The 26139-nt window shown below is 42.4% G+C and overlaps 1 protein-coding gene across 1 annotated transcript in view; it reads right to left on the reverse strand.

The window, feature by feature from the left end:
- Positions 1 to 6195: 6195 nt before the first annotated feature.
- Positions 6196 to 26139, reverse strand: part of LOC126248039 (uncharacterized) — a 71323-nt gene continuing 51379 nt past the window's right edge. The window contains exons 4-5 of the mRNA XM_049948660.1: positions 11021 to 11095; positions 6196 to 10898 (exon numbers count right to left, since the gene is read on the reverse strand). Coding sequence (XP_049804617.1) covers positions 7750 to 10898; positions 11021 to 11095 — 3224 coding nt within the window. The 3' untranslated portion in view covers positions 6196 to 7749. The remainder of the gene's footprint in view (positions 10899 to 11020; positions 11096 to 26139) is intronic.

Consider the following 26139-nt stretch of genomic DNA (forward strand, 5'->3'; position numbering starts at 1 on the left):
AGCAAGGAGACAACAATTACACACACTGAAACTACTACTCATTAAACAGTCAATTGTGCAGGCAGCAGCAAATATACAATCTGTTTAAATGTTATATTAAGCTTCAGTGGCACCCAGTACTAGTCAGACACAGTCTGTCACTATAATGCAGTCAACATGGGCATAACAAAAGGACTGGAATAGCAATATAAAATAAATCAAGTGTTTTAAGAATAAACATGAAGCAAGTAATTATCAATATAATTTTAATTGTGCTGAACTTCTGTGGTGGTATCTACCATATACAGGGTGTTAGGGGTGTAAGTACAGATATTTCTGTTAATTACCGAGGACAGTGTACTGAACATTAAATCAGTATTTACTTAATTTGCAAACTAATAATTGTATATATTGCGAGTAGAGCATTTTTAGGTTGGTTAGTACCACCAATTACTCCAGTTACTTGTGGCACAAGAAAGCCATTACTGTTTCTTTTCCCCTGGGTAGCAGGTCGGGTACTGAAGTGTGGACACAAAATAGATAGCCTGTACTGACATGTGTAATCCATTTCACAGTGTGGTTATTGTGCAGAATACATCAGGTTGACATAAGGTAGTAAATTATGTAATGTGTTTGTTGGAAAACAGACACAGAAAAAACAACTAACACACTGAAGTGGCTAAATATTAAGGTCCCAATCATCAAAACATATGTACATACATCCCTAAATCCCTAACACCCTGTATAATGATGGAGTAAAGCACAAACAGACCAACTGTACAAAATTTCTCAGTTATTCAAAACTTAACAGGTTTCGGGCACCTATGGCCAACATTGCTTGCTTCAAAGCACATAGCCTCAAATTTTTTATAAATTACGAAGTGTTCACATGCATAGGGGAGAGGGGGAAGGGCATAGTCAAAAACTGGTATGCACATCAGAAGTCAGTGTACCACTTCAACTTTTCTTGCCTGCCAATAAGTAACCTTTCACATAAACCATTCTCTTTGCTTTAATTTCAGCATGGAGAGTAACGTTAATCACTAAGATGTTTCACACAGTACAGCATGAGATTACATCTGTTAACAGAAGAGACTAACAGCCATGAATGTAATCTGCTAATGTGGACATAGATACACGAAACTGGTTACTACTTCCAAAAGAAAGTTACAGCAGGCACTGTTTCAAATAAAATTTCACCATAATATAATAATTCACGCAACATAAAAATTCTGATTAGACTGTTAAACAAGAAGACAGCTGCTACACAAATTATAAATGTAAAATCTCAGTGGCTCCCAAAGATCAGGTATGTGTTAATAATGGATCCAAACTGTTCACGGTTTATACAATTACTACACTGTGTAACAAATGGAGAGCTGAAGCCACAGTAAGTGCCATTAGTATACCAACATCACTCCTTCATTAAGCTGATACAATTTGCTGTATCTTTTCAATACCTTGTTGTAGTAACAGGCTTGAAATGCTCCTATATCTGTTTTCTGCACAAATTAGTACCAATGAAATATGTGTAATAATTTTTACACTTAGTCTTGGAATACTGAAGAAAAACTGTCACAGAGTTCATTTAAACAATGAGTAATGGTTGTTACATTAAGTGAAAATTTTCTATTTAAAAATGTTATTTTTAACACACTTTAGGTAAGTGTGGACAGATAATGTTTGTATTTTGAATATTCTGACAGTTACCCATGCCAATTAAAACCTTTCTCAATAGGTATTTATACTTAATGGCTTATGAATTCTTCTCATGGGAAACATAATATGTAAGGTTTACTATATAAACAGTTTACTGTCATGTAAAATGCCCCACAAAAAGTCTTTATGCCATTACCTCTACATGCATATGTCTTATACAAGATAAGAAAGAACATGTGATGAAGGTGGTTGTCAAAGAATGAAGAAAGTAAGAGGTAGAAAGCTATCTAACACTAGATTAAGTATAGCAATACAACTGGATTTTATGCTGTATATTATGTCACACACATTCACATTTACTTCAAATTATTATACATTAAAATTGCTAACTAGTATGTGTTTACAAAATTCAGTGGTGTCAGATACAAAAATTCAGTTATCACTGCTAGTAAAGAAGATAAGACTTCTTTCATTCTACTCTCTGCCACATACTTGACACTTAACCACTCGAACATTACCATAAACTGTTCAAGCTATAGTCTGATTGAAATTACTTCTTAGATGAAAACTTCATGACTTGAAACCAAGTTCCTCCAGTCAGACCTCTCACCACCACCTGCGAACAGTCTGCTGATGCCTATGTGCCACAACAAAACTCCAGATCACTTGCAGTGTTCAAAACGTGCAAAGTACATGGGCTGTACATTATTGAGGCCTGCCCACAGTCTGTCACCAACCACAGCTGATAACAATCCATTCTGCAACCGCTGCAAGCTCACTTGCTGTTTAAATTAGGGTCAAAGGACAGCTGCTGTGGCAATGTCACATATGGCATGTGACAGGCATCAACAGCAATTAAGACTATAATTTGGTTTCTTGAATCTGTCACCAGTGCCAAAATTTTTAAATACAATGAATGAATCAATATTTATTTGGATCTAACTTCAATTCATCAGTTAATTATTGGGAAGGAATTTGTCTATATTTGCAAAAATACAAATAATTCATGATTTCTTTACCCACTGGACCCTCCACCACCGTCTTCTTCTTCTTCCTCTTCCTCCTCCTCCTCCTCCTCCTCCTCCTCCTCCTCCTCTCCCCCTTCATTTCACTCTCCCACTTCAGTTTTCTCTGCCTCCTAATACCTTTTATTTCTCTTTGTTGATATCTTTTATTTCTCTTTGTTGATATCTATCTACTGTTCTGTAATTGGACATTTCTACAAATGGCAATCACGAAAGTTCAACAGACAACTATTGTGCAAGGAAGGGAAGTACAAAGGAGCCGTGGCTAACTGGAGGAATACTTAAATTGATTTATGCAAAAAGGAAGTACAAAAATGTCCATGATAAAATAGAACTACAGCAATATTTCTCACTTAAAATGCAATAAATAAGAGGTTCTGGGAAACTAAGCTGAAATGGCTGCATGTAAAATGTGAATAAACAAAGAGAAATGGTCATCAAGGCAGATTCAAGCACACAGAAAAGTCATTCGGTGAAATTAGAAGCAAAGGAGTCAGCATTAAGAGTGCAAGAAGAATTCTACTGTTACATACAGAAGTGAGAGCCAATAAGTGGAAAGAATACATTGAAAGCTTTTAAAGAGGTGGCGGCATGATAGAAGAAGAATAGGAAGTCAATGTGGATGAAACAGACGATAAAGTATTACGGTCAGAGTTTAACAGAGCTTTAGAAGACTGGTGATCAAATAAGATTGAAGATACAGCCAACATTCCTTCGGAATTTCTGAAATCATTGGGGTTAGTGGCAAGCAAATGACTATTCAAGTTGGTGTATAAGAATATGAGACTGGAAACATACCATCCAACTTGAGAAAACTATCATCTACACAATCCAAAGATACCAAAGACATACAAGTGGGAAAACTATCATACAATCAGCTTAACAGCTCATGCATCAAAGCTGGTGACAATAATAATTTATAGAAGAATGATAAAAGAAAATTACGGATCTATTACATGACTAACTGTTTGGCTATAGGGAAGGTAAAGGTTCCAGAGAGGCAGTTCTGACATTGTGCTTGATTATTGACGCACGATCTTCATAGAATTTGTTGACATAAAAAAATTGTTCAACAATGCGAAGTGATGTAAGATGTTTGAAATTCTCAGAAAATTCGGCGTAAGCTATAAGGAAAGATGGATAATACACAATATCTACAAGACTGAAGAAGGAACACTAAGAATGAGACACCAATAATGAAGTGCTCTGATTAAAAAGTGTGTAAGACAATGATGCTGCCACCCCCACTGACTGTTCAATCTGTACATTGACAATGCACTGATGGAAATTAAAGGAGTGTTTACGAATGGAATTAAAACTTGGGGTGAAAGAAGATCAATGATAGAACTTGCTGACGGCATTGCTGTTCTCACTGGAAGCTAGAAAGAATTACAGGACACACTGAATGAAATGAACAGTCTACTGCTCACAGAATACAGACAGAGTAAACTGAAAAACGACTAAAGTGGTTAAGCGTAGCAGAAATCAGATTAGTGATCAAATTAACATCAACTATGGGGACTAAAAAGTAGAGGAAGTAGCGGAATTTTGTTGCCAATGTAGCTACCTTGCTGCCTTGGCAGCAAAACTGCCCACGGTGGACAAAGCCAGGACATAAAAGCAGACTAGCACAGGTGAAGAGAGCACTGCCAGATAAAAGAAGGCTCCTAATATCCAACAGCGATCTTAATTTGAGGAAGAAATTTCTGAGACTAGGTCTGGCACACAGCACTGTACAAAAGTTAATCATGGACTGGGGGGGAAGCTGAGAAGAAGAGAATCCAAGTGTTTGATATATGCTACAGAATGATGCTGAAAATCAGATGGACTGATAAGAAATCAGGAGGTTCCACACAGAACTGACATAAGGATAGGAACATGTGGAAAACACTGACAAGAAGGAGCAAGCACAATAAGGCATGTGTTAAAGATACCTGGGGATAACTTCCATGGTACTACAGGGAGCTGGAGAGGGTAAAAACTGTAGAGGAAGGTTGTGATTTGAATATATTAACAAATAATTGAAGAATTTGGGTATAAGTGCTACTTTGATATTAAGAGGCTGGCACAGAGATAATGTCATGGCAGGCCACATCAGATCAGTCAGACAACTGATGACATGACCAAAAATATTTTGCATTACTTTGTGTAAGTGGTGCTCCACGGCTTCAGAGTATTTGAAAAAGAAAGACATGGCTGCTAAGAAGCTGCTATACAACTATCCATTCAATGACTTAGTTTTGATAGCTTGAACATCATATGTTCAATGTAATCAGTCATGCTGGCTTTGTAGGATGAGCCTTTGTCATTACATGCCATGAATCTTTAAACATCACAAGCATTTATAAACATACTGCCGCCACTGGCACAGTTCAGTAATAACATGCAATGGCTTGCCCTAGTAATCCAGTATGACTGGTGGACACACAGAGGATCATATGATATGAACTAATCACTGAATAAGTAGTCACTGACTATGTAGCCACAATGCAGCTTCTACGTGGTCATGTCTTCCTATTCTAGATCATAATACTCTTTTCACTTCTCATTATTTCCTCTCCTAATCCATCTTAATTTTCCACTATCCATAACTTTCCTCGTCTCTGAACTCAAGCTGGAACAGCAATTACTAGCGTACTATCTTTGGCCACTTGCCCACCTTTTTCCTCACCTTTTCATCACACAAAAATGGAAGCTAGGAAGGAAGATTACTGTTGAACATCCTGTCAACGATATCATCAGATGTAGCACAAACTCAACATCCTGTCAACGATATCATCAGATGTAGCACAAACTCAGATTACGGAAGAAAATCAGCCATAATCTTTACTAAATCTGGATGGCTGAACAGGGATTTGAACATCATTATATAGGCTGCATTCCTCTTAGTGTATGTTGCGAGTGACATACCCACCCCCTCCACCCCATACCAAACCTCCCACCAAATGAATAACTTTTTCCTGCCAGAACGAACATCTATTTCCTAAAGCTAGGAGTGCTGTCATCTAGTTTTGTAAATTTCAATTGAAAATAATAGGAGTTGTACATCCCTAAGATAAGTAGTGCCTTGTCTTTCTATCTCTCTTATTCATATTTCAACTTTATTATAGAAAATAAAATAAAAATTCACCCCAATCACCACACACGTGGTGAACATGTTTAGGTAAAGAAATCAAGAAAATGTGTTCATCCATAAAAATGATAAGATCCAATTCCAATCATTAAAAGCTGCTAACACAGTTAGTGAAGAGTGCTACAAACAAAGGGATGTAAAAATGCATGTCTCATTAAGCAATGAGTTGTATTTTAAAGTTAACAGTTGACAGGCTGAATTTTCTGGGTAATGACTAATGGTATAAGAAGAAAAATTCCATTCAGAAGTGACAGATGGTGTAAGCAGTACTTACCTTTAGGAGGCTCAACTCCTAAAGCAGTTACAAGAGAGGTACAAAAATTAATCATGACAGTATTCCTAGCTCACATGCAGAAAAGAGAACATGGTTGGGGGGGGGGGGGGGGGGGGGAAATAGGTCACCAAGAATCTTGCTTACTCAGTAATTCAGTGCTGAATGCCTCCAAGACAAACTGTTTGACTGAGTGTATTCGTGTTTTTTAATCGTACTTTACAACACGACTCAGGATACCCGAGTGGCTCTTTTACAGCATCGGTCATTTGGATCTCCTCACTCAACACCAATTTAAATGAAGTCTGGAAGAACAAATTACTCTGAAACACGCTCTCACACTACCACCTCTGCCTCCCCCATTAGTGCTTATTAAATTTTTTATATCTAATTTCTCTCCTTCCCAGCCCTATTTTACTCTTTTTTTTCCTCTCACCTGCTGATTTTCTTTTCTCATCTCTATTCACCTTTACTTATGGCACCATCATTCCCTTGTCTCATAACTAAACTGAAGGTAGCACAATGTCTATTGTTAATATCATCAGTCCCCCTGTCCAACATATGGTTCTTCATCTTTGCCTCCCTTCTCTGGGGTGGGTCTGTCTCTCAACCTTCATTCTTATTTATACCTACCCACTCTTCTAGCTCCAACTATTTCTTCTTCCCTGCACTGAAGAAGGAATCTGTGGTTGTGACAGCTAAGAAACACTATTTTCATGTGACAAGGGTGCTGGGAGTTATGCCTCATGAAGATAAGTGCTAGCCATCATATCTGCATCCCTGTGGATTTGATGTTAGTAAATTTTCTTTCATGCTTTGTGACAGCTGACAATGGTGAAAGATTGTTTCCACAACAGAAGAGAGAGCACAGAGATATAAAGAAGCAGCAACAAAGACTCCAAAATATTCAACAGTGGGTTATTAATATGAAGTCACAATTCAGGGTAACATATGCTACAAATCTGTTTTATCATTAATTAGCAGTCTCCCAATTATAGTTGGTTAAAATAATATTTAACCAATGCTTTAGTCTTAAGAATATCTTACTTACACACACACACACACACACACACACACACACACACACACACACACACACCACTTCTAATCCTGTGGGAACTTAAAATAGGCCCACTTTCCATACACTCAAAACCACTACACGAGATTTGCAAGTTCAGAAATTTTTTTCCCACGAAAAGACGTCAACATTTGTTACTTTAGATTCATTTACTTAATGTCATTACTCATAACTGTGCCACAAACTACTACTGCACTGCTCATTTCTAAGAATATCAGCCTTCCTCTTCATGCTGTGTGCTACCAAATACTTAAGCCACACACATCTTTCAAAAAGAATAGTTAAAAGCTTATAACTGGGTGGCTACACGTTTCCATGGTCTACTGCCTGTGAAATTACACTTAACGTAACTTGTAAAATTCACATTCACACTCTTACCCAATCTCTCCAATCACAGCATATGGCTACAGCTACAATTCCAACACTCTCCAGCCAAATGTGTAGCACCAAAAATACTAAGTTTCAAGTAGGAGAAGACAGTTTATTTTCCTTTTTAGTTCTTCATTAGTACTCAACGATGAACAAATGTAGTCCTATGTTTCCTTGTCTCAAATTTTCATTGATCTTTGGCTACTTTGGAATACCAAATGTACCCAAGATAGATTCACTGTGCAGTCACTTCTTGACCTTTACTTTCTTCCTTAGTCTTTCTTCTTCTAGCCCTGCTTGTGCGTTTGGTACTACCTGCTGCATTCAGTTTTTTGTTTGGCACACTTCCTCCTTTATTGATGTCAGTGCACATATCCTGCGAAGAAACAGAAGGAACTTCATTTTCAGTACGCTGTTTGCTATCACCTGTGTTTCCCACAGTAGTCTCAATGCCAGTAATGAAGCATTTCCCATTTCCTTGTGAGTTTATTCCTACATCTGAAGTCGATATTGCCTGTGGTGCGCCCTTCATTTCTTTGTGAAAGTTTACACCTTTGGGGCCAGCCACAGTTTTCTGTCCTTTCTTTGGACTACCTTTATTTGTTCCATTGTCAACAATTTGAGAACTATTTTTCTGAAGAACTACTGTTCCTTTCATTTTCCCCTGTTGGCAACCTTTGTTTAGTCCAACAGCTGCAGCATGTTTAGCACACAGAGAGTTAACATCTCCATGAAATTTATACTGAGTTTCTTCAAACCTGTCATGAAATGTACCTTTGATATTATTATCTGATTTTGGCACTTTCTTTTCATTAGCCATTGTACTTTTCTCTTTTGTGGCTTTGCAGGATTTACTTAATGTTTTACTAGTTTTAACTGAGCATGTAGTAGGTACTTGGCTGGTTTCTGACTTCCGTGAGGCCAGCAAAACACTGTTAGAGATATTTTCTGTACTGTTGTTAGGATCGAAACCTTGTTTGTTAATATGTGCTGAACAAGCATCAGATGGGCTTTTTACTTTTCCTGGCTGACAGCATTTGCCCCCTTTGCCATTTAAAGGACTCTTTCCTCCCAGTTTACATATGTTTACAGGGGATTTCGTTTCACCCTCCTTTTGATTTTTACTTGTGCTGCAGCTACCTGACTTAAAAGCTTTAATTTGGTCGTCCATTTCTGTCATAGTGCTTTTATCTTTTGCTACTTTATACGATGAACTAGAAGGTGTAACAGTTTTCAAAGTGAGTGAAGAAGGTGCCTGATCACATTCAGATTTCTTGGAAGAAAGTGGAACATTGTTTGTAACATTTTCTGTGGCACTGCTATAGCAAAATTTGTAACTGTTAAGAGCTGGATAATGGTTCTTCAGAAGAACCCCGGGTGGGCGTTTTGCTTTTCCACACTGACTGCATTTACTTCCTTTACCTGAATTGTTCTCTCTTCCTTCTTGGTAAAATGGATTTGGATATATTTTATTTTCTTTGCGAGTTTTGCTGCAGGTACCTTGCGTATAACATTTTGATTTCAATGCTCTTTTTTCATCCATTTCTCTAAACAGATTCTGTGTCTGTGCAAACAGCTGCCCTCTAGTTGATCTACCATGTGTTTTGCCATTTCTGGTCGGTTTAACACTGTTAAATGAGGATGTGGTAGCCTGATTGTATTCAGATTTTTGCAAAGGCTGTAAAATGTTCTCAGCAGATATATCTGTATTAGTTCTAGATGCTAGTTTACCTTCTGCAGCAACACTAGCAGCATGCTTACAAGCTGCTTTTATGGTGTTCAGTCTGCAATAGGTTATGGGAGCCTTTTTAAAATGAGATAGTAACTGAGCTTCTACAGCTTCCAATTCATCAGTTTTATCGCCATTATAATCTGCACACGACGTTTTTATAAGCAAATTCAAAAGATTTGCAACAGCTGAAGTTTCTTTCTGCTCCATTCGTGGAGTAGCACTGCTTCGTGAGTCCTTTGTGCTTGAATTTGAACCATTATCTTTACTAGCTGCACTTCCTGTTGCTCGAGCCATGGGAATTCTCTTTGCTTTTGTATAATTAGCATTCAGTGTGTTACGAAATATGTCTTTCACATCTGTACCACGTGACAGCTTATGTTCTCTCTCACTGGGTCTTCTCTGTAGGTTCTGTGACAGAAAGCTGTCACTAGAAACATTTGTTCTTGAGGCATTTTTGAAAACATGTGCCCCATTAAATTCAGCAGTTGTATACCCTGGATGTTGACTTTTGTTTTCACAAAGCAAAGCCTGAGTGTTTTGTGATATGCTGTGACTGCCACATGTAGTAAAGTTCAAATTTTTACAAGCATCTGGAGCACCATATAAACATTTATTCCATGGCTTAGAAGATAACAAAAGTTCTTTTTGTCGTCTTACTGTCTCAAGTTTCTGCTCAATACTTTGTTCAGACAGTGATTCAGCCTGGAAATCTGAAACACTGGATTCTTGTTTTTTACCACACTTAAAATGCAGCACGTGTTCTAAATCAAAATCAGGACTAATTTCATCACACTTGTATTTTGCATTAAGCTTTTCTGATATTATGTCATCAATGTCTGCAACATCTGATTCATCCTCAACAGCATCAAGGTCATGCAGACTGCTGCTTAAATCTTTCTCCATCACTTCTTTATCTTGTACTTCTGAATCATCACCCTTGCGGATCTCTAAGCATTCCAACAAGACCTCCTCTGGTTGTTGATCAAATGAGATAACATCTTGGAAATCACCTACATTTAAATCATTCAAAAATTTCTCAAAATCATTTCCAAGAAGTTCTTCCAATGTGATCCGATCAGAACACAAATCTTTAGCTTCAGTGAGACAGCTAGTTGATACTGGCTCCTCAGGTAATTTACAAGAATGCTGTGCAGTTCCAACATTTGGCTGTCTTGATTTTCCAGTATTCTGTGCACCACAAGGCAGTGCTGCTTTGTTCTCCACATCGTTGTTATGCAGTAAAACACTTTCCATAGCACTGACAGATGGCTGCAGCTGTTCTGGGCTGATATCAGTTTGTTTTATTTTCTCCAAGTCTTGCTCCCCAGAACACTCTGGTAATTTGTTATTACCTACCACCTTGATGGTGGGCTGTTCTGAGCCTAGATCTGGTGTATTAAGTTTGTCAAAGGATTGTGGTTCAAAGTATTGTGGTGCTGAAGATCCATTTATTTGTATTTTCTGATTACTTTGAGTTTTTCCTGCATTCCTGCAGCTCATTAGTTCTTCATCTGCAGTTGCACAAGCAACTTCTAATGATTGTATCATTTTAATAAGTTCTTGTTCCTCAAAGTCTAAAGAGCCAAGATCCAATCCTTCAATGTCAAACACATCAGCATTCCTTGTAGCTGCTCCATCTCTCGAGGCATTTTCTGGAAAATGAACTACACCATTAAAACTGTCATACATAAATGTGTTATGTAAGTTACATTTCTAGCACAAGTAGAGTATGAATTACATTCATTCATTCATAGTACTCCTTAAGTTTTCATACCTGAATTTTCCAGTAATCGTGGACCACGAGGAGTAATGGCTGAGGCAGAGCCACACGAGGCAAGAAAATCTACATCTGAAAACAAAAATACGCCAAAGACTCAGTCGCTCAAACTGACAGAAACAAGATTATTACAAACTATTAATAAAATGAAGTGAAATGTTTTAATGAAATCCACACAAGGCTGTAGTCCTATCTTTTACTTATAGTATACAGAAACTTCATCATGGCAGCTTAAAGTGCAGGATGTTTCGATCTGTGATTGTGTAAGACACTGTTAATCATCAGGCCTGAAATACCACATGTTAAAACAACAAACAACACTGTCAACCAATGCAAACAACTGGTGCTGTAGCACTAGTGAATGCTTTGTGTACTCTTGCTGTTCTCTATGGATGTTGCTTGTTATTTTCTTTTCTTACACTGAAATTAGTAAAGAGACTAGTCCTGGTCTAGGACAGTACGACCCTTACAAGAACAGAAGGCACTGGTGATTCCTATGCCCATTAGGTCTGTTCTGCTTTTGCAAGAACAGAAAACTTTGTTTTGCTCACATCTGACAGCCATGTTATAGGTTAGTTGATTGGTTGGTTTAAAAGAAGGGGGAAAGGACCAAACTACGAGGTCATTGGTCCCTTGTTCCTAATAAAACAATGTGAAAAGTGAAAGACTAAAACAGACGAGACATATAACACAGAATGGAAAGAAAGGAAAAACCACAAGAATGAAGGAAAGGCAACAAACACTAAAAGGAACAAAAGAGGACAAGAAAACATCAGAGTAAAACAAGAAAGCAGAATACAGTGGCTGGCCGACCACAAGCCTCTCTGCAACACATTAAAACCTCCACCCTAAAAGCACTAGGGTGGAGGACACAGAGGGACAAAGGACATGCTTAGATCAAATGATAAAACCCACCCTCATGAATAAAACGTAAAACTAAATCAGCCAATGAGGCGTTGTCAGATAAAATGAGCGGCAATGAGTACGGTAAACCAAGATTTCGTCGCTGGGCAGTCAAAGTGGGACAGTGCACCAGAATATGGGCCACTGTCAACCGGGCACCACACCAACACTGAGACAGGTCTTCACGGCGCAAGAGGCAATTGTGGGTCGCCCCAGCAAGGCCAATGCTGAGCCAGCAGAGGACAACTGATTCCCTGCGAGAGGCCCGCATGGAAGACTTCCACACATTCGTAGTCTCCTTAATGACACGCACTTTGTTGTGCATACTGTTATGCCATACCGCCTCCCAAAGCGGAAAAACCGTAAGTCAGAACGCAGGCCAGGTTCAGAGATGCCCATCTCCAGAAGCGGTTTCCGCATAGCCTGTTTGGCCAGCCTGTCGGCAAGTTTGTTGCCTGGGATGCTGATGTGTCCTGGGATCCACACAAACACCACTGAACGATGGGACCAGTCCAGGGCAGAGATGGACTCCTGGCTGGACGCCACCAAAGGATGGAGAGGGTAGCACTGGTCAGTAGCTTATAGGCTGCTCAAGGAGTCAGTCCACAGAAGAAACGATTCCTTGGGGCATCAACGGATATACTGAAGTGCACGAGATATGGCCACCAGTCCTGCAGTGAATACACTGCAGCCATTGGGCAAGGAATGCTGTTCAATATAGCCTCTGTGGACAAAGGCAAAGCCAACATTACCATCAGTCATCAAACTGTTGGTGTAAACTACTTCAGAGCCCCAGAACACTTCAACAATCTAGAGGAAGTGACAGCGGAGAGCCACAGGGTTAACAGAGTCCTTAGGGTCACAGGAAAGGTCCAGGTGAAGCTCTGGCCTACAGCTACACTGTGGAGGTGTACGTGAATGGACTTCAAGGAGAGGTGGTGAAGGGAAGGACTCCAGTTCAGACAGAAGCAATTGCACGTGAACCACAATCGTTAGCCCTGACGTGGGCCACCTATGCAGGGGTGAACCGCCATGGTTGGGAAAAGAAGATGGTAATTAGGATGTTCAGGAGAGCTACGAATGTGTGCAATGTAACTGGCGAGCACTTGCGAACGTCTGATCTATAGAGGGACTGCAACCTCCACCAGTACGCTTGTCACCGTACTCTACCTATAAGCTGCTGTCGGTAGACGAACTTCGCAATGGTGCAACGGGTCAAACAAACGCAATGCTGAGGGCGCTGCCAAACCATAAATCACACTCCCATAGTCAAGGCGGGAGTCAACAAGGGCTCTGTAGAGCTGCAGCAGCATGGAGCAATCTGCACCCCAATTGGTGTTGCTCAGGCAGCGGAGGGCATTGAGGTGCTGCCAACACTTGGGTTTAAGCTGACGAAGATGAGGAAAGCAAAGTCAAACGAGTGTCGAAAACCAGACCTAAGAATCGATATGTCTCCACTACAGTGAGTGGATCGTCATTAAGGTAAAGTGCTGGTTCCGGATAAATGGTATGACACAACAGAAATGCACGAACACGTCTTCATGGCGGAAAACTGTAATCCATGGGCTAGAGCCCATGACTGCACCTTGTGGATGGCTCCCTGGAGGCGAAGCTCAGCAACACCAGTACTGTAGCAGCAGTATGAAATGCAGAAGTAGTCTGCATACAGAGAAGGTGAGACGGAGGGGCCGACACCTGCTGCTAGACCGTTAATGGCAACTAAAAATAAAGATACACTCAATACAGAGCCCTGCAGGACTCCATTCTCCTGGATATGAATAGAACTATGGGAGTCACCAGCTTGGACATGGAAAGTATGAAACGACTGGAAGTTTTGGATAAGAATCGGGAGCGGGCCCACGAGACCCCACTCTCACAATGTGGCATGGATATGATGTCTCCAGGTCATGTTGTACGCTTTACGTAAGTCTAAAAAGATGGCAACCAAGTGTGGTGTCTGGAAAAGACTGCTTGGATGGCAGACTCCAGGGACACAAGATTATCAGTGGTAGAGCAACCCTGGCAAAAGCCACCATGACATGGAGCCAGTAGGGCATGTGACTCCAGAACCCAACCCAACCACTGACACATCATACATTCCAACAGCTTCCAAAGAACGTTGGTGAGGCTGATGGGCCGATAGCTATCCACATCAAGCAGGTTTTTACTGGGTTTGAGCACCGGAATGATGGTGCTCTCCTGCCACTGCGATGGAAAGACACCATTGCATCAGATCCAGATGAAGATGATGAGGATATAGTCACTTGTAGTCAGATGAGAGATGTTTAATCATCTAACTGTGGAACCAATCAGGACCAGGAGCTGTGTTGGGGCAATGTGCAAGGGCACCGAGGAGCTCCCACTCTGTAAATGAGGCGTTATAGGATTCACTGTGGCATGTAGTGAATGAGAGGACTATCCCTTCCCGCCGCCATTTGATAGTGCGAAAGGCTGGGGGTAATTCTCCAACACAGGTGCTCGGCAAGGTGCTCGGCAAGGTGCTCGGCAAGGTGCTCGGCAAGGTGCTCGGCAAGGTGCTCGGCAAGGTGCTCGGCAAGGTGCTCGGCAAGGTGCTCGGCAAGGTGCTCGGCAAGGTGCTCGGCAAGGTGCTCGGCAAGGTGCTCGGCAAGGTGCTCGGCAAGGTGCTCGGCAAGGTGCTCGGCAAGGTGCTCGGCAAGGTGCTCGGCAAAGTGCTCGGCAAAGTGCTCGGCAATCACGTTTGCATCGGTATATAACATTCCGTTTGTGGTAACACTGGGAACACCTGTTGGGGTCTGGTACCTGAAAACATTTTTGATCTTTGCCCAGACTTGGGAAGGTGATGTATGGCCCCTAACGGTCAAGACGTCTCTCTCCCAACACTCCTGCTTCTGTCATTTGATAAGTTCGCGAATTCAGGCACAGAACCATTTAAAGGCTATGAGGTAGTCCAGGTAAGGGTGCCGCTTATGCCGCTGTAAAGCTTGCCAATGCTCCTTAACAGCTTCAGCGACTTCTGACAATCACCAAGGGACTGCCTTACACCGGGGTAACCCTAAAGAGCGAGGGATCGCATTTTCTGCCACAGAAACAATTGTTGTAGTCACTTGTGCGACCATCACATCAATGTTACCGTTTGTGGAGATTCAACGGTTACAGCAGAGGTGAAAGTTTCCCAGTCCGCCTTGTTTAAAGCCCAACGGGGCAGGTGCCCGTGGGCCTGATGCCGGGGCATTGACAGGAAGATGGGGAAGTGGTCACTACCACACAGGTCACTACCACACAGGTCACTACCACACAGGTCACTACCACACAGGTCACTACCACACAGGTCGTCATGTGCTCTCCAATGGATAGATGGGAGAAGTCCTGGACTGCAAATTGATGAATCAATGGTCGAGTAACTACCATGAGCCACACTGAAATTTGTGGCGGCCCCAGTATTTAAGAGGCAGAGGGCAAACTAAGACAGTAAAGTTTCGACATCTCTGCCTCAGCCAGTAAACATGGTGCCACCCCACAAGAGGTTATGGGCGATAAAATCTCCTAGAAGCAGGAAAGGTTTAGGAGGTTGGTCAATCAGTGCAGCTAATACATTCAGGGTGTACTGCATCATCTGGAGGAAGATATACATTGCAGACAGTTATTCCTATGCAGTCCTTATTCTGACAGCCACAGCTTCAAGACGGGTTTGATGGGGCACAGTGTCACTACAGACTGAGTTTAGGACATTAACGCAAACGTCACCTGACACCCGATCATAGTCGCTACGGTTCCTATAATACACCTTATAGCCGTGGAGGGCATGGGTCTGCATTGCCAGGAACCAAGTTTTCTGGAGGTCGATGCAGACAGCAGGTGTAAAGCTGAACAGTTGCCATAGCTCAGCCACGTGGTGGATAAAACCACCGCAATTCCACTGGAGGATGATGTCATCATGAGACTGGGAAGGCATGGAACATTGAATGAGGCAGTTTACACCTCAGAGTCACCTGCTGCCACCGACTTACTTCCTGAGCAGTCTATAGCCATCGTGTCTGAGGGTCTGGCAAGATCTAGGTCCTAAGCAGATGCAGAATCTCCACCCCATCCTTAGATGCAGAGCTTGTAGGTATCGGTGGTGTGGTTCCACCGCAATTTCCTTGGGTTTCCCTGGCTGGGAGTAGTTCACTAGCTCAGTCTCTGGGACTGAGGATGAGTGTGAGGCTCTACAACCAGTTGCTTTTGAGCTCTTCAACCACTGACTGGTGTCATCTTTCCCACTACCAGAAACCGGGGAAGGGAGTTACCCACGGGACCCCATCCTAGCGAGAGAAGCTGAAGAAGACTTACGCTTCTCCGGTTTAGAAGTGGGGACAGACGACCCCAATGGTTGGGGGGTGTTGGGGGGGGGGGGGGGGGGTGTTGCTCCCGAAGTAGGTGGTGCGGGAGCAACAGAAAGGGAAACACCCCCCACCATCAAGGGGTCAGGTGTAGTCTTCCGGCTCTGAGAGGTGACTGGTTGGTAGAGCTGATGGTACCAAAACTGTAGTAGCGATGGTGTACGACAATGTCATACATACAGGATGCAGCCATTCAAATTTTCTCTTAGCCTCAGTGTAGGTCAGTCGGTCCAGGGTCTTTTACTTCATGACCTTCCTTTCTTTCTGGAGAATTCTGCAGGCTGGCGAGCAAGGCGAATGGTGCTCTCCGCAGTCGACACAGATGGGAGGCAGGGCACATTGAGTATTTGGATATGATGGGCGTCTGCAATCTCAACATGTCACGCTGAAAGTAGAGTGGGAAGACATATGGCGGAACTTCCAGCACTTAAAGCACTGCATCGCGGAGTGATATGGGGCTTTCCATCATAGCTTTAGACCATCACCTTGAACTTCTCGGGCAATGTGTCAGCCTCGAAGGAATAGATGAAGGCACTGGTGGCAACCTGATTATTCCTTGGATCCCAGTGGACACGCGGGACGAAATGTACACTTCACTGCTCTAAATTGGCACACAACTCAACTCATTGTCATATTGCAAAAGAAGGTCCCTGTGAAATATGATACCCTGCACCATATTTAAGCTCTTATGGGGCGCATAATTGTTACAGAAACATCCCCCAGCTTGTCACAAGTGAGTAACATCCATGCTGTTTTGATCGAGACTGACCCAGATCTCATTTTGGAAAACCCCTCCACTCCCCCAAACTTGTCCTCTAAATGCTCAACAAAAAAACTGAGGTTTCTGGAAGATTCCCATCAGCTTTCGAACATACAAGGTACCGGGGCAAATAAGATCCACTGCCATCCTTAGCCTTAGTTCCTCTATGGTGGGGCCAGGGAGGGGAACGATTTGGGGTCATACTTCTGTGCGTTTAATTGAGCTAGTGAACGCTTAGAGACTGCTGGTCTCCCCCCCCCCCTCCCCCACTGCGACCTGGGACCATCCCCACGCGCGCCACCCAGCCGCAGCAAAGGCCACCTGGCGGGATGGCCATTGCCGGGAATCATCCCGATGCCCCAGAGGATGGGCAACTACCCCTTGACATACGTAGGGAGTTAATGGCACAGGCATCAGCAGCGTGATCCCTGTGTGATTAGGTGGCACACTGCATTACTAACTATATATATTTCTCAGACAATTTATCAACAAATGGTACGTGTACTTACTAATCTTTTTACAAATGTCACTCTGCAAGTTTTGAGAATTCCTTGGCTCTTTTTAACAGATTAATTTTCAGGAAAGTCAGCTGCCAGCAGCAATCATCAGCAAGTTGAATGAGTTTCAGCTTGCTCAATTTTCTTGGTGGGCGACTAGTCCTGAATCTGTTTTGCATCACATGGCAGATTTGGGTACAAATTGCTTAAAGGAGCATGTCTGCTGTATGATTTTTATTATTATTGTAAGGTATGACTGAACGCAGATCAGTATTGGAAACATCTGTAGTAGGCTTTTGGTCACTATCTTCCTTAACATTTTGCAGCTGATTTAATGAATTCAGATATGACAAATACTCTTTGAGGTAAGTGTTGGCACATCCAGTAACAATACTGGAGAAAACAAGTGTAAAGTCTAAAAGATATGATAACTGAAACATGCTCAACAATGTACCTTTCAACACATTTAGTTTACTCTTGGGATTGGATTAGCAGTAGTTTATGAGACCTTGGAGGTAATTGTCAGGTTGAAAAATTTGGTTGGTTGGTTGGTTTAAAGGCGGGAGAAGGGACCTAACTACAAGGTCATCGGTCCCTTGTTCCTAATAAAACAATGCCACAAGTGTGAGAATAAAATGGACGAAACATATAACACAAAACGGAAAGGAAAAGCCACAAGAACGAAGGGAAGGCAACAAACACTAAAAGGAACAAAAGAGGATGAGAAAACAACAGAGAGATGCTAGAAACCGAAGAGAGTAAAACATTAAAGCAGATTACAGTGGCTGACCAACCACAAGAATAAAAAGGGAAAGACAACCCATCTGCAACACATTAAAACCTCCACCCTAAAAGCACTATGGTGGGAGGACATGGAGGGACAAAGGACACGTGCTAAGACCTACATAGAAGTATAAAACCCACTCTTAAGGATAAAACGTAAAACTAAAGCTGCTATGGGGGCACTGTCGCCCAACACCGAAGGCAGGGTGCTGGGAAAGTTAAAAGTCTGCCGCAGAGTGGCTACAAGCGGGCAGTCCAGCAAGGGGTGGATGACTGTCATTTGAGAGTCACAGCGACACTGTGGTGGTTCCTCGCAACGGAGTAGGTAACCATGCATTAGCCAGGTATGGCCAATGTGGAGCTGGCAGAGGACAACTGATTCCCTGCGAGAGGAGTGCATGAAAACCTTCCACACATTCGACGTCTCCTTAATGACATGCCGCTTATTGTGCATACTGTCATGCCATTCCGTCTCCCAAAGCCTGAAAACCCTGCGGTGTAAGACAGAATGCCGGTCAGCTTTGGAGATGCCCATCTCCAGAAGCAGTTTCCGTGTTGCTTGTTTGGCCAGCCTGTCGGCAAGTTCGTTGCTGGGGATTCGGACGTGTCCTGAGGTCCACACAACACCACGGAACGGCGAGACTGTTCCGAGGCATAGATGAACTCCTGAATGGACAGTACCAGAGGGTGGCAAGGATAGCACTGGTCGATAGCTTGTGGGCTGCTCAATGAGTCAGTACACAGAAGAAACGATTCCTCGGGGCATCAACGAATATACTGAACTGCACGAGGTATGGCTACCAGCCCTGCAGTGAACACACTACAGCCATTTGGCAAGAAATACTGTTCAATATGGCCTCTGTGGACAGATGCAAAGCCCACATTACCATCAGTCATTAAACTGTTGTGCATGACTCGTCAGGGCACGAGCAGATGTACTCAAGAGCACGAGATATGGCCGCCAGCTCTGCAGTGAAAACACTGCAGCCAACTGGCAAGGAGTGCTGCTCAACATGTCCTCCATGAACATATGCGAAGCCTACGTGACCATCAGGCATTGAGCTGTCTGTGTAAACCAGTTCAGAGCCACTGAACACGTCAAGATTCGAGAGGAAGCGATAGCAGAGAGTGGCGGGGTTAATTGAGTCCTTAGGGCCATGCAAAAGGTCCAGACGAAGCTGTGGTCGAGGCGTACACCATGGAGGCGTACGTGAATGGACCGCAAGTATAGGTGGTACAGGGAAGGACTCCAGTTCGGAGAAAAGGGACCGCACACGAACCGCAATTGTTAGCCCCTATCAGGGCTGCCGATGTGAGATATGGACTGCCATGGGCGGGAAAAGGAGATAGTTATTCGGATGCTCAGGGGAACTATGAATGTGTGCTGTGTAACTGGCAAGCAGTTGCACACGTCTGGTTTGTAGTGGAGGGACACCAGCCTCCACCAATACACTGACCACCGGACTCGCTTGTCGCTAATCGAACCCCACAGTGGTGCACAGGGTTGAGTAAATGCAATGCTGGAGGCACTGCTCAACCATAAACCACACTCCCATAGTCAATTCGGGATTGGACAAGGGCTCTGTTGAGCTGCAGCAGCGATCTGCACCCCTATTGGCGTGCTCAGGCAACAGTGGGCACTGAAGTGCTGCCAGCACTTCTGCTTGAGCTGACGAAGATGAGGGAGCCACGTCAATCGAGTGTCTAAAACCAGTCCTAAGAATCGATATGCCTCCACTACAGTGAGTGGACCATCATTAAGGTAAAGTGCAATGCAGATAGCAGGTGTAAAGCTTAACAGTTGCTGTAGCTCAGACAGGCGGTGGAATAAACCGTCACATTTCCACTGGAGGATGACATCATGAGACTGGGAAGGCACGGAACATTCAGTGAGGCAGTTTACGCCTCAGTCACCTACTGCAACCGATTTATTGCCTGAGCTGTCTATATCCACTATGTCTGAGGGTCTGGCGAGATGTAGGTCCTCAGCAGACGCCAAAATCTCCACCTCATCCTCAGCTGCAGAGCTTGTAGGTAGTGGTGGTGTGGGTGCCGCTACAATTTCCTTGGTCTTAGGGGTTTTCTTTTTGGATTTCTCTCGCTGCTCCTTGAATTTCCCTGGCTGGGAGGACTTCACTGGCTCAGTCTCCAGGACTGAGGATGGGCGTTAAGCCCTACGAACAGCTGCTTTTGGGCTCTTCAGCCACAGGGGGGTATCGTCTTTCCCACTAAAAGAAACCTGGGAAGGGAGTGACCCAAGGGACCCCTTCCTAGCAAGAGAAGCCGAAGCAAACTTACACTTCTCAAGCTTAGAAGTGGGGACGGACGTCCCCGATGGTTGGAGGGGTGTTGCTCCCAAAGCAGTTAGTGCAGGTGCAACAGGGAGGGAAATGGCCCCCACCATCAAGGGGACAGGTGTAGTCTTGCGGCTCTGAGAAGTGACCTGGGTTGCCAGAGCTGATAGGGCCAGACCTGTAGTAGCGTCATCTTAAGACAATGTCATACGCACAGGATGCAGGCATTGGAATTTTCTCTTAGCCTCAGTGTAGTTCAGTCTGTCCAGGGTCTTGTGCTTCATGATTTTCCTTTCTTTCTGGAGAATCCTGCAGTCAGGTGAGCAAGGCGAATGGCGCTCTCCGCAGCTGACACAGATGGGAGGCGGGGCACATGGAGTACTGGGATGTGATGGGCGTCCGCAATCTTGACATCACACCGGTAGATCACCACCTTGCCCTTCTCGGGCAATGTATCACCCTCAAAGGCCAAGATGAAGGCACCGTTGGCAATCTGATTATCCTTGGACCCCAGTGGACACAACGGATGAAATGTACACCTCTCCACTCTAAATTGGTGTGCAGCTCAACGTTAAACAACTTCCTCATCCATTCGATCACTGCGATAAAGCTATGAATGATTTCTGCCCCTCCGTCATAGTAGATGCCAACCTCAGCTGTAAATCTGAGTCTCCAGAAACAGCTAAAAATATCTGCATATGGCATGTACCAAAGGGCCTCCCAAGAAAGCCCATGGCAAAGCCTTCCAGTGGCTTGGGAGTATACTGTAGTGTAAAGAACATCAGTGAGAGTACTCCAAAAATATGTGAAGGTCTGAGTTTCTAATAATCACAATTAAGATAGAGTGTATCAAAACTTCCAGCATACCTAACACTTTTATTAGCAAATTACAGATGATGTAAATGAGAAAATCATTTTCTTTGGAAGAAAAAGTTTAAGGAGTTTAATTTCATTCACCTTTAATCATGTTCAATATAGCTTAAGCATGTGTTCATATCACACAAACATCATAACTGACATCTGCTACAGTTATGTTACAGAAATGTGTCCTGCCTGTCCAGATTCAAACCACAGCCAGCACATATATGAATCTGGCGTTTAATAGCATAGAATATATCCCAGCATTTGCAAGGTATGTAGTAGTGACAGCAGCACTGGCAGTGGTGGTGGTGGTGGTGGTGGTGGTGGTGGGAGCAGTGGCAAGGGGGAGGGGAAGACTGTTTTCTCATATTTTACCATAATCTCTTTCTCCTCCAGCACCAGATTACATTACATTATCACTTTTCCTGTGGCTTAACTACAGCGAAAAATATAAATTCCATTAACAAAATTTCAGAGATGTGTCCGTCATATTTTTGTAGGTGTTTTGGTACATGGGCCCCATGGACTACAATGGTTCATTGCAAAGTAACTGCATTTCATTTGATTCCTTACCACCTCCTGCAGTTTCTCTGCAACAAAAATACCTGCACATCAGTGCAAATTTTGACGGTATGCACTGTTTGTATTGTTTGGAAACAACTTGTTATGGTACTTGTGCAGCTAACAGCGATGTCCCCATTACTTTTAACCCTCAAGCTTGCATTCTGCAAAGCTCAGTTCAGTCACTGGTTAGTTTTTCTTGAGGTGTCAGTTGTACATTAACAGTGATACACAGCATTATGGATAAGATTACTGATGATAAACTTGACTAATACGTATCTCACGTATGGCTTCGCTGACTGCAATGGAAGAATGCACCAATGGTGTGAATGTTTTCATTCATAATAGATCACAGTACTTTCGCACCTGTCTGAGGATTTTCACATTACTCTGCATCTTCTTGTCTTTTTCACTGTTGTGAAGATATTTTCACGTAAAAGTAATTGGTTAAACAAACTGAATAAATCATAATGACGTGCAATGAGCTGCCACCAATAATGGGTACTTTGTAACAAAGTATTCAGATAACATCATTGAATAACTTCCAATACTTTGTCAGTGGAGTGCCTTTCCTTTGGCTCAAGTTTTTATTTCTCATCCTAAATTTCACAACATTTTATCCTTAGTGCAGCAATACAATTATGTGAGTGGAGCCTCAACAGTGTCTGCTGAGATTGTGAATAATGTAATTAACACACAGTAAAACAGTACTGTCCTAAAAATCTGTACAACCAACTCATTCAGTGTCATGTAAAAATATCTTGAAACCGTAACACTCCCAAAAATCCCTTCCTACTACAATCATCCAAATCTTCATAAAAACTTGTCAGTTTCAGTCTCTGGAACATCTAATGCTATCAGGTAAGGAAAAGATAGATTGCTACTTACCATAAAGGTGACATGTTAAGTTGCAGATAAGCTCAATTAAAAGGGACTTACCCATTAGCTTTTGGTCAAAGCCTTCACCAGGAAAAGAGAAGCAGACACCATTCATTCACACAAGCAAGCATACCTCATGCATCAATGATCGACACCTCCAGCAGTTCAGACCAGAACTCCCACAAATGCCGGAGATGGTGTGTGGTGTGTGGTGTGTGTGTGTGTGTGTGTGTGTGTGTGTGTGTGTGTGTGTGTGTGTGTGCTTCTCTTTCTTTTTCTGAAAAAGGCTGGCTGACAGCTAATGTGTGCCTTTTAATTGTGCCTGTCTGCAACATAACATGTCATCTTTACGGTAAGTAGCAATCTACCTTTTCCTTACATTGTTGCTATTCCAACCTGGAGATTTCATTGTTTAATGTCATTAAGTGTCACTCCCTTGATAGCTGAACCACTGTCCACTGCCCTGGGCCCCCTTTACATCTCAATATCAATAGGAATAGTTAGCAGTGTCCAATTTGTCAACCTACTTTCCTGTAACTACCTTCAGCCAGTTGCACAGTGTAATATTCATGAATATTACCTGTATTTGATAATTCCAACTGTAATTAATGGTGTTAAACAGTACAGTGTCACATTATGGAGGTTCTTATCTCGGCTAGTTTAAAGCTTTATTCATTTTATGTACATGTATGTGACTACCAGACCAGTTAACATGATGAGCAGGGAATCAATTTTTGTCACAGATTAATACAAATTTTAAAACACACAAAGAAAGGCTTTATTTTAAATTCTGAAATGGATGTTGTCCAAAAACTCCCAGTTACAGACAGAACAAACAGTTACAGACAGAACAAACACAGCAAGGGGTGTCCTTTTCAAGTAAAAATCACCACCCTCTGCGAGTGTGCTACTTGCCACTTTGCATTACACTTACCATAACTGAATTTATGTTTTTAATATGTATACCTACATTTACAGTCATCAAGCCATTTTATCGTGTGTGTGTGTGTGTGTGTGTGTGTGTGTGTGTGTGTGTGTGTGTGTGTGTGCGCGCGCGCGCGCGCCCCAGTGTACTTTGTACACCAGTCACGTTTCTCCCATCCTTTATATATACGTATATGTGTGTAACAATAAAGTTTCTTTTCTTCATTTGCTGACCTCATTTTTTGTATCTAAAGTGCACTTAACATAAAATAACTGCACCACAAAGTGTTTCCTATGCTTTATCTAAGATATAACAACTATAACAACAACCATCATCATCATCATCATCATCATCATCATCACCAGAAGAGCACGACCAACAAGAATGCATCCACAGCAGAAATGGTTGGTAGCAGGCAGAGCTATCTTACTGAAATGTCATGGCAGAAGAATATCAGTTCATAATAGCAGCTACCTTCCCCCCTCCACCTAATCTACTGCCACGAAATTTAATGAGTGAACAGTTACAAAAAATTCTGAACCATAATTTAGACATGAATCAGTGTAGGTATAGGAACAGATATATAAGGGGGTAATCAAATGAAACCCAGTCACTAGTGTAAAGTAACAGTAACAATTTTACTAACTCAAAAATGTAGTTATATACAGTACACATACTCAAAAATAGTCGCCAAAACTGCTGGCACATTTATTCCATTGTGACACTAGCCATTCGATTCCATCCTTGAAGAAGCTAGTAAGCTGCTGTCGGATCCAGGCTTAGACCCATTCACACACTTCGTCATCTGTTGTGAATCTATGTCGGCAAGTAGCTAGTTTTATAGATGCAAACACATGAAAATCACACGGTGAAAGGTCGGGACTATATGGTCGCATTTCCCACTGAAACTGCTGCAATGTCGTCTTCACGCATTGGTCGTGTGTGGGCGGAGGGCATTATCATGCAGGAGGATACCACCATTGGACAACATGCCTCGGCGTTTCGACTTGATGGCTCAGCTAAGGTTCTGTAAAGTGGCTTGATAATGCTGGGCATTGATAGTAGTTTTCTGTTCCAGGAACTCGACAAGCAGTGGGCCCTTGCGGTCAAGAAGAAGGACATCATGACATCATTAGAATGGTGTGCATGATCTTTGTTTTCTTTGGATGTGGTGAAGTCACACATTTACACGGCTTGCTCGGATGCTTGCTTTCCAGTTCAAAATGGTGACACCATGTTTCATCACCTGTGATGATATGTGACAGAAAGCCGTATTCCTCCTCATGATAATGTTGCAGAGGACTCAAAGACAGCGCCATTCGAGTATTGCACTGTTTGGCGGTCAGTTGGTGAACCCACTGTGTGCAGATTTTTCCAAAGTTCAAGTGTTGATGCATTATGGTGTGGGCAGCGTCCACGCTAATATAACCGATGGATCTCGTCTACGGTGATTCTGCAGTTGTCCAAGACTAAAGCATTCACTTCTGCAACCATTTCCGGTGTGATGACACAATGAGCCTACCCAGTGTAGGGAAGCAGCATACTCACGCCTTATAAAATTCACTTCAGTCTTTCCACTGTGTGCCAGCCTAGTCCGCTGTAACTAGCTCTGACGTCATAAATATTGCGCAATACTTTAAAATGAAGTAAATAACCTGAAACGTTTCTAGCATGTCAGGAGTAATACTAAATCAATGTGTGTTGAATATCAATTCAATAGCTTTAAACATTTTCGAAATTTGGACGTTTTTCTGTAAAAATTATTGGCGCAACAGAAAAGAGCTAGAAACTTAAAAATTTATATTTAGATTCCTTTTGCATAATAATTTAGTAGAAACAGTATTCTGGATCTCATAAATTAAAATTTTAGTTGAACTTCATGATTTTCTGGTTTTTGTCTTAGAAATTAAGGAAGCAAGACAGATTAAGTAGGCGAATAAATAAAGCTAGGATGTTTAAATTTAAGTAGAAGGGAGATCCACTATAATCATAAAAATGTGAGAAGTTTCAACAGAATAACTATAAAACTATAGCTATAGCGTATCTCCAAAGAGCAAGTTCAGAGCTCGTCTACTGCGTGTAGTGTAATTAAATTAATTCTCTCGCCCAAAATATTTGACTTAGCCATGTCAGACTTTTATTATGATTACTTACGTGTGTGCTGATTGCACAATTAAATTTAAAGCTTCATCGGCCATCAGCAAAGGAAGCAATGATTTATTCGATAACTTCAAGTGGTGCATTACTAGCCCAGCGGCTAGTCGGGAGAGCAGATTTGATCAGGTGTTCCCT

This window comes from Schistocerca nitens, chromosome 3 (assembly GCF_023898315.1).
Source record: "Schistocerca nitens isolate TAMUIC-IGC-003100 chromosome 3, iqSchNite1.1, whole genome shotgun sequence".
In the NCBI taxonomy this organism is placed as follows: Eukaryota; Metazoa; Arthropoda; class Insecta; order Orthoptera; family Acrididae; genus Schistocerca; species Schistocerca nitens.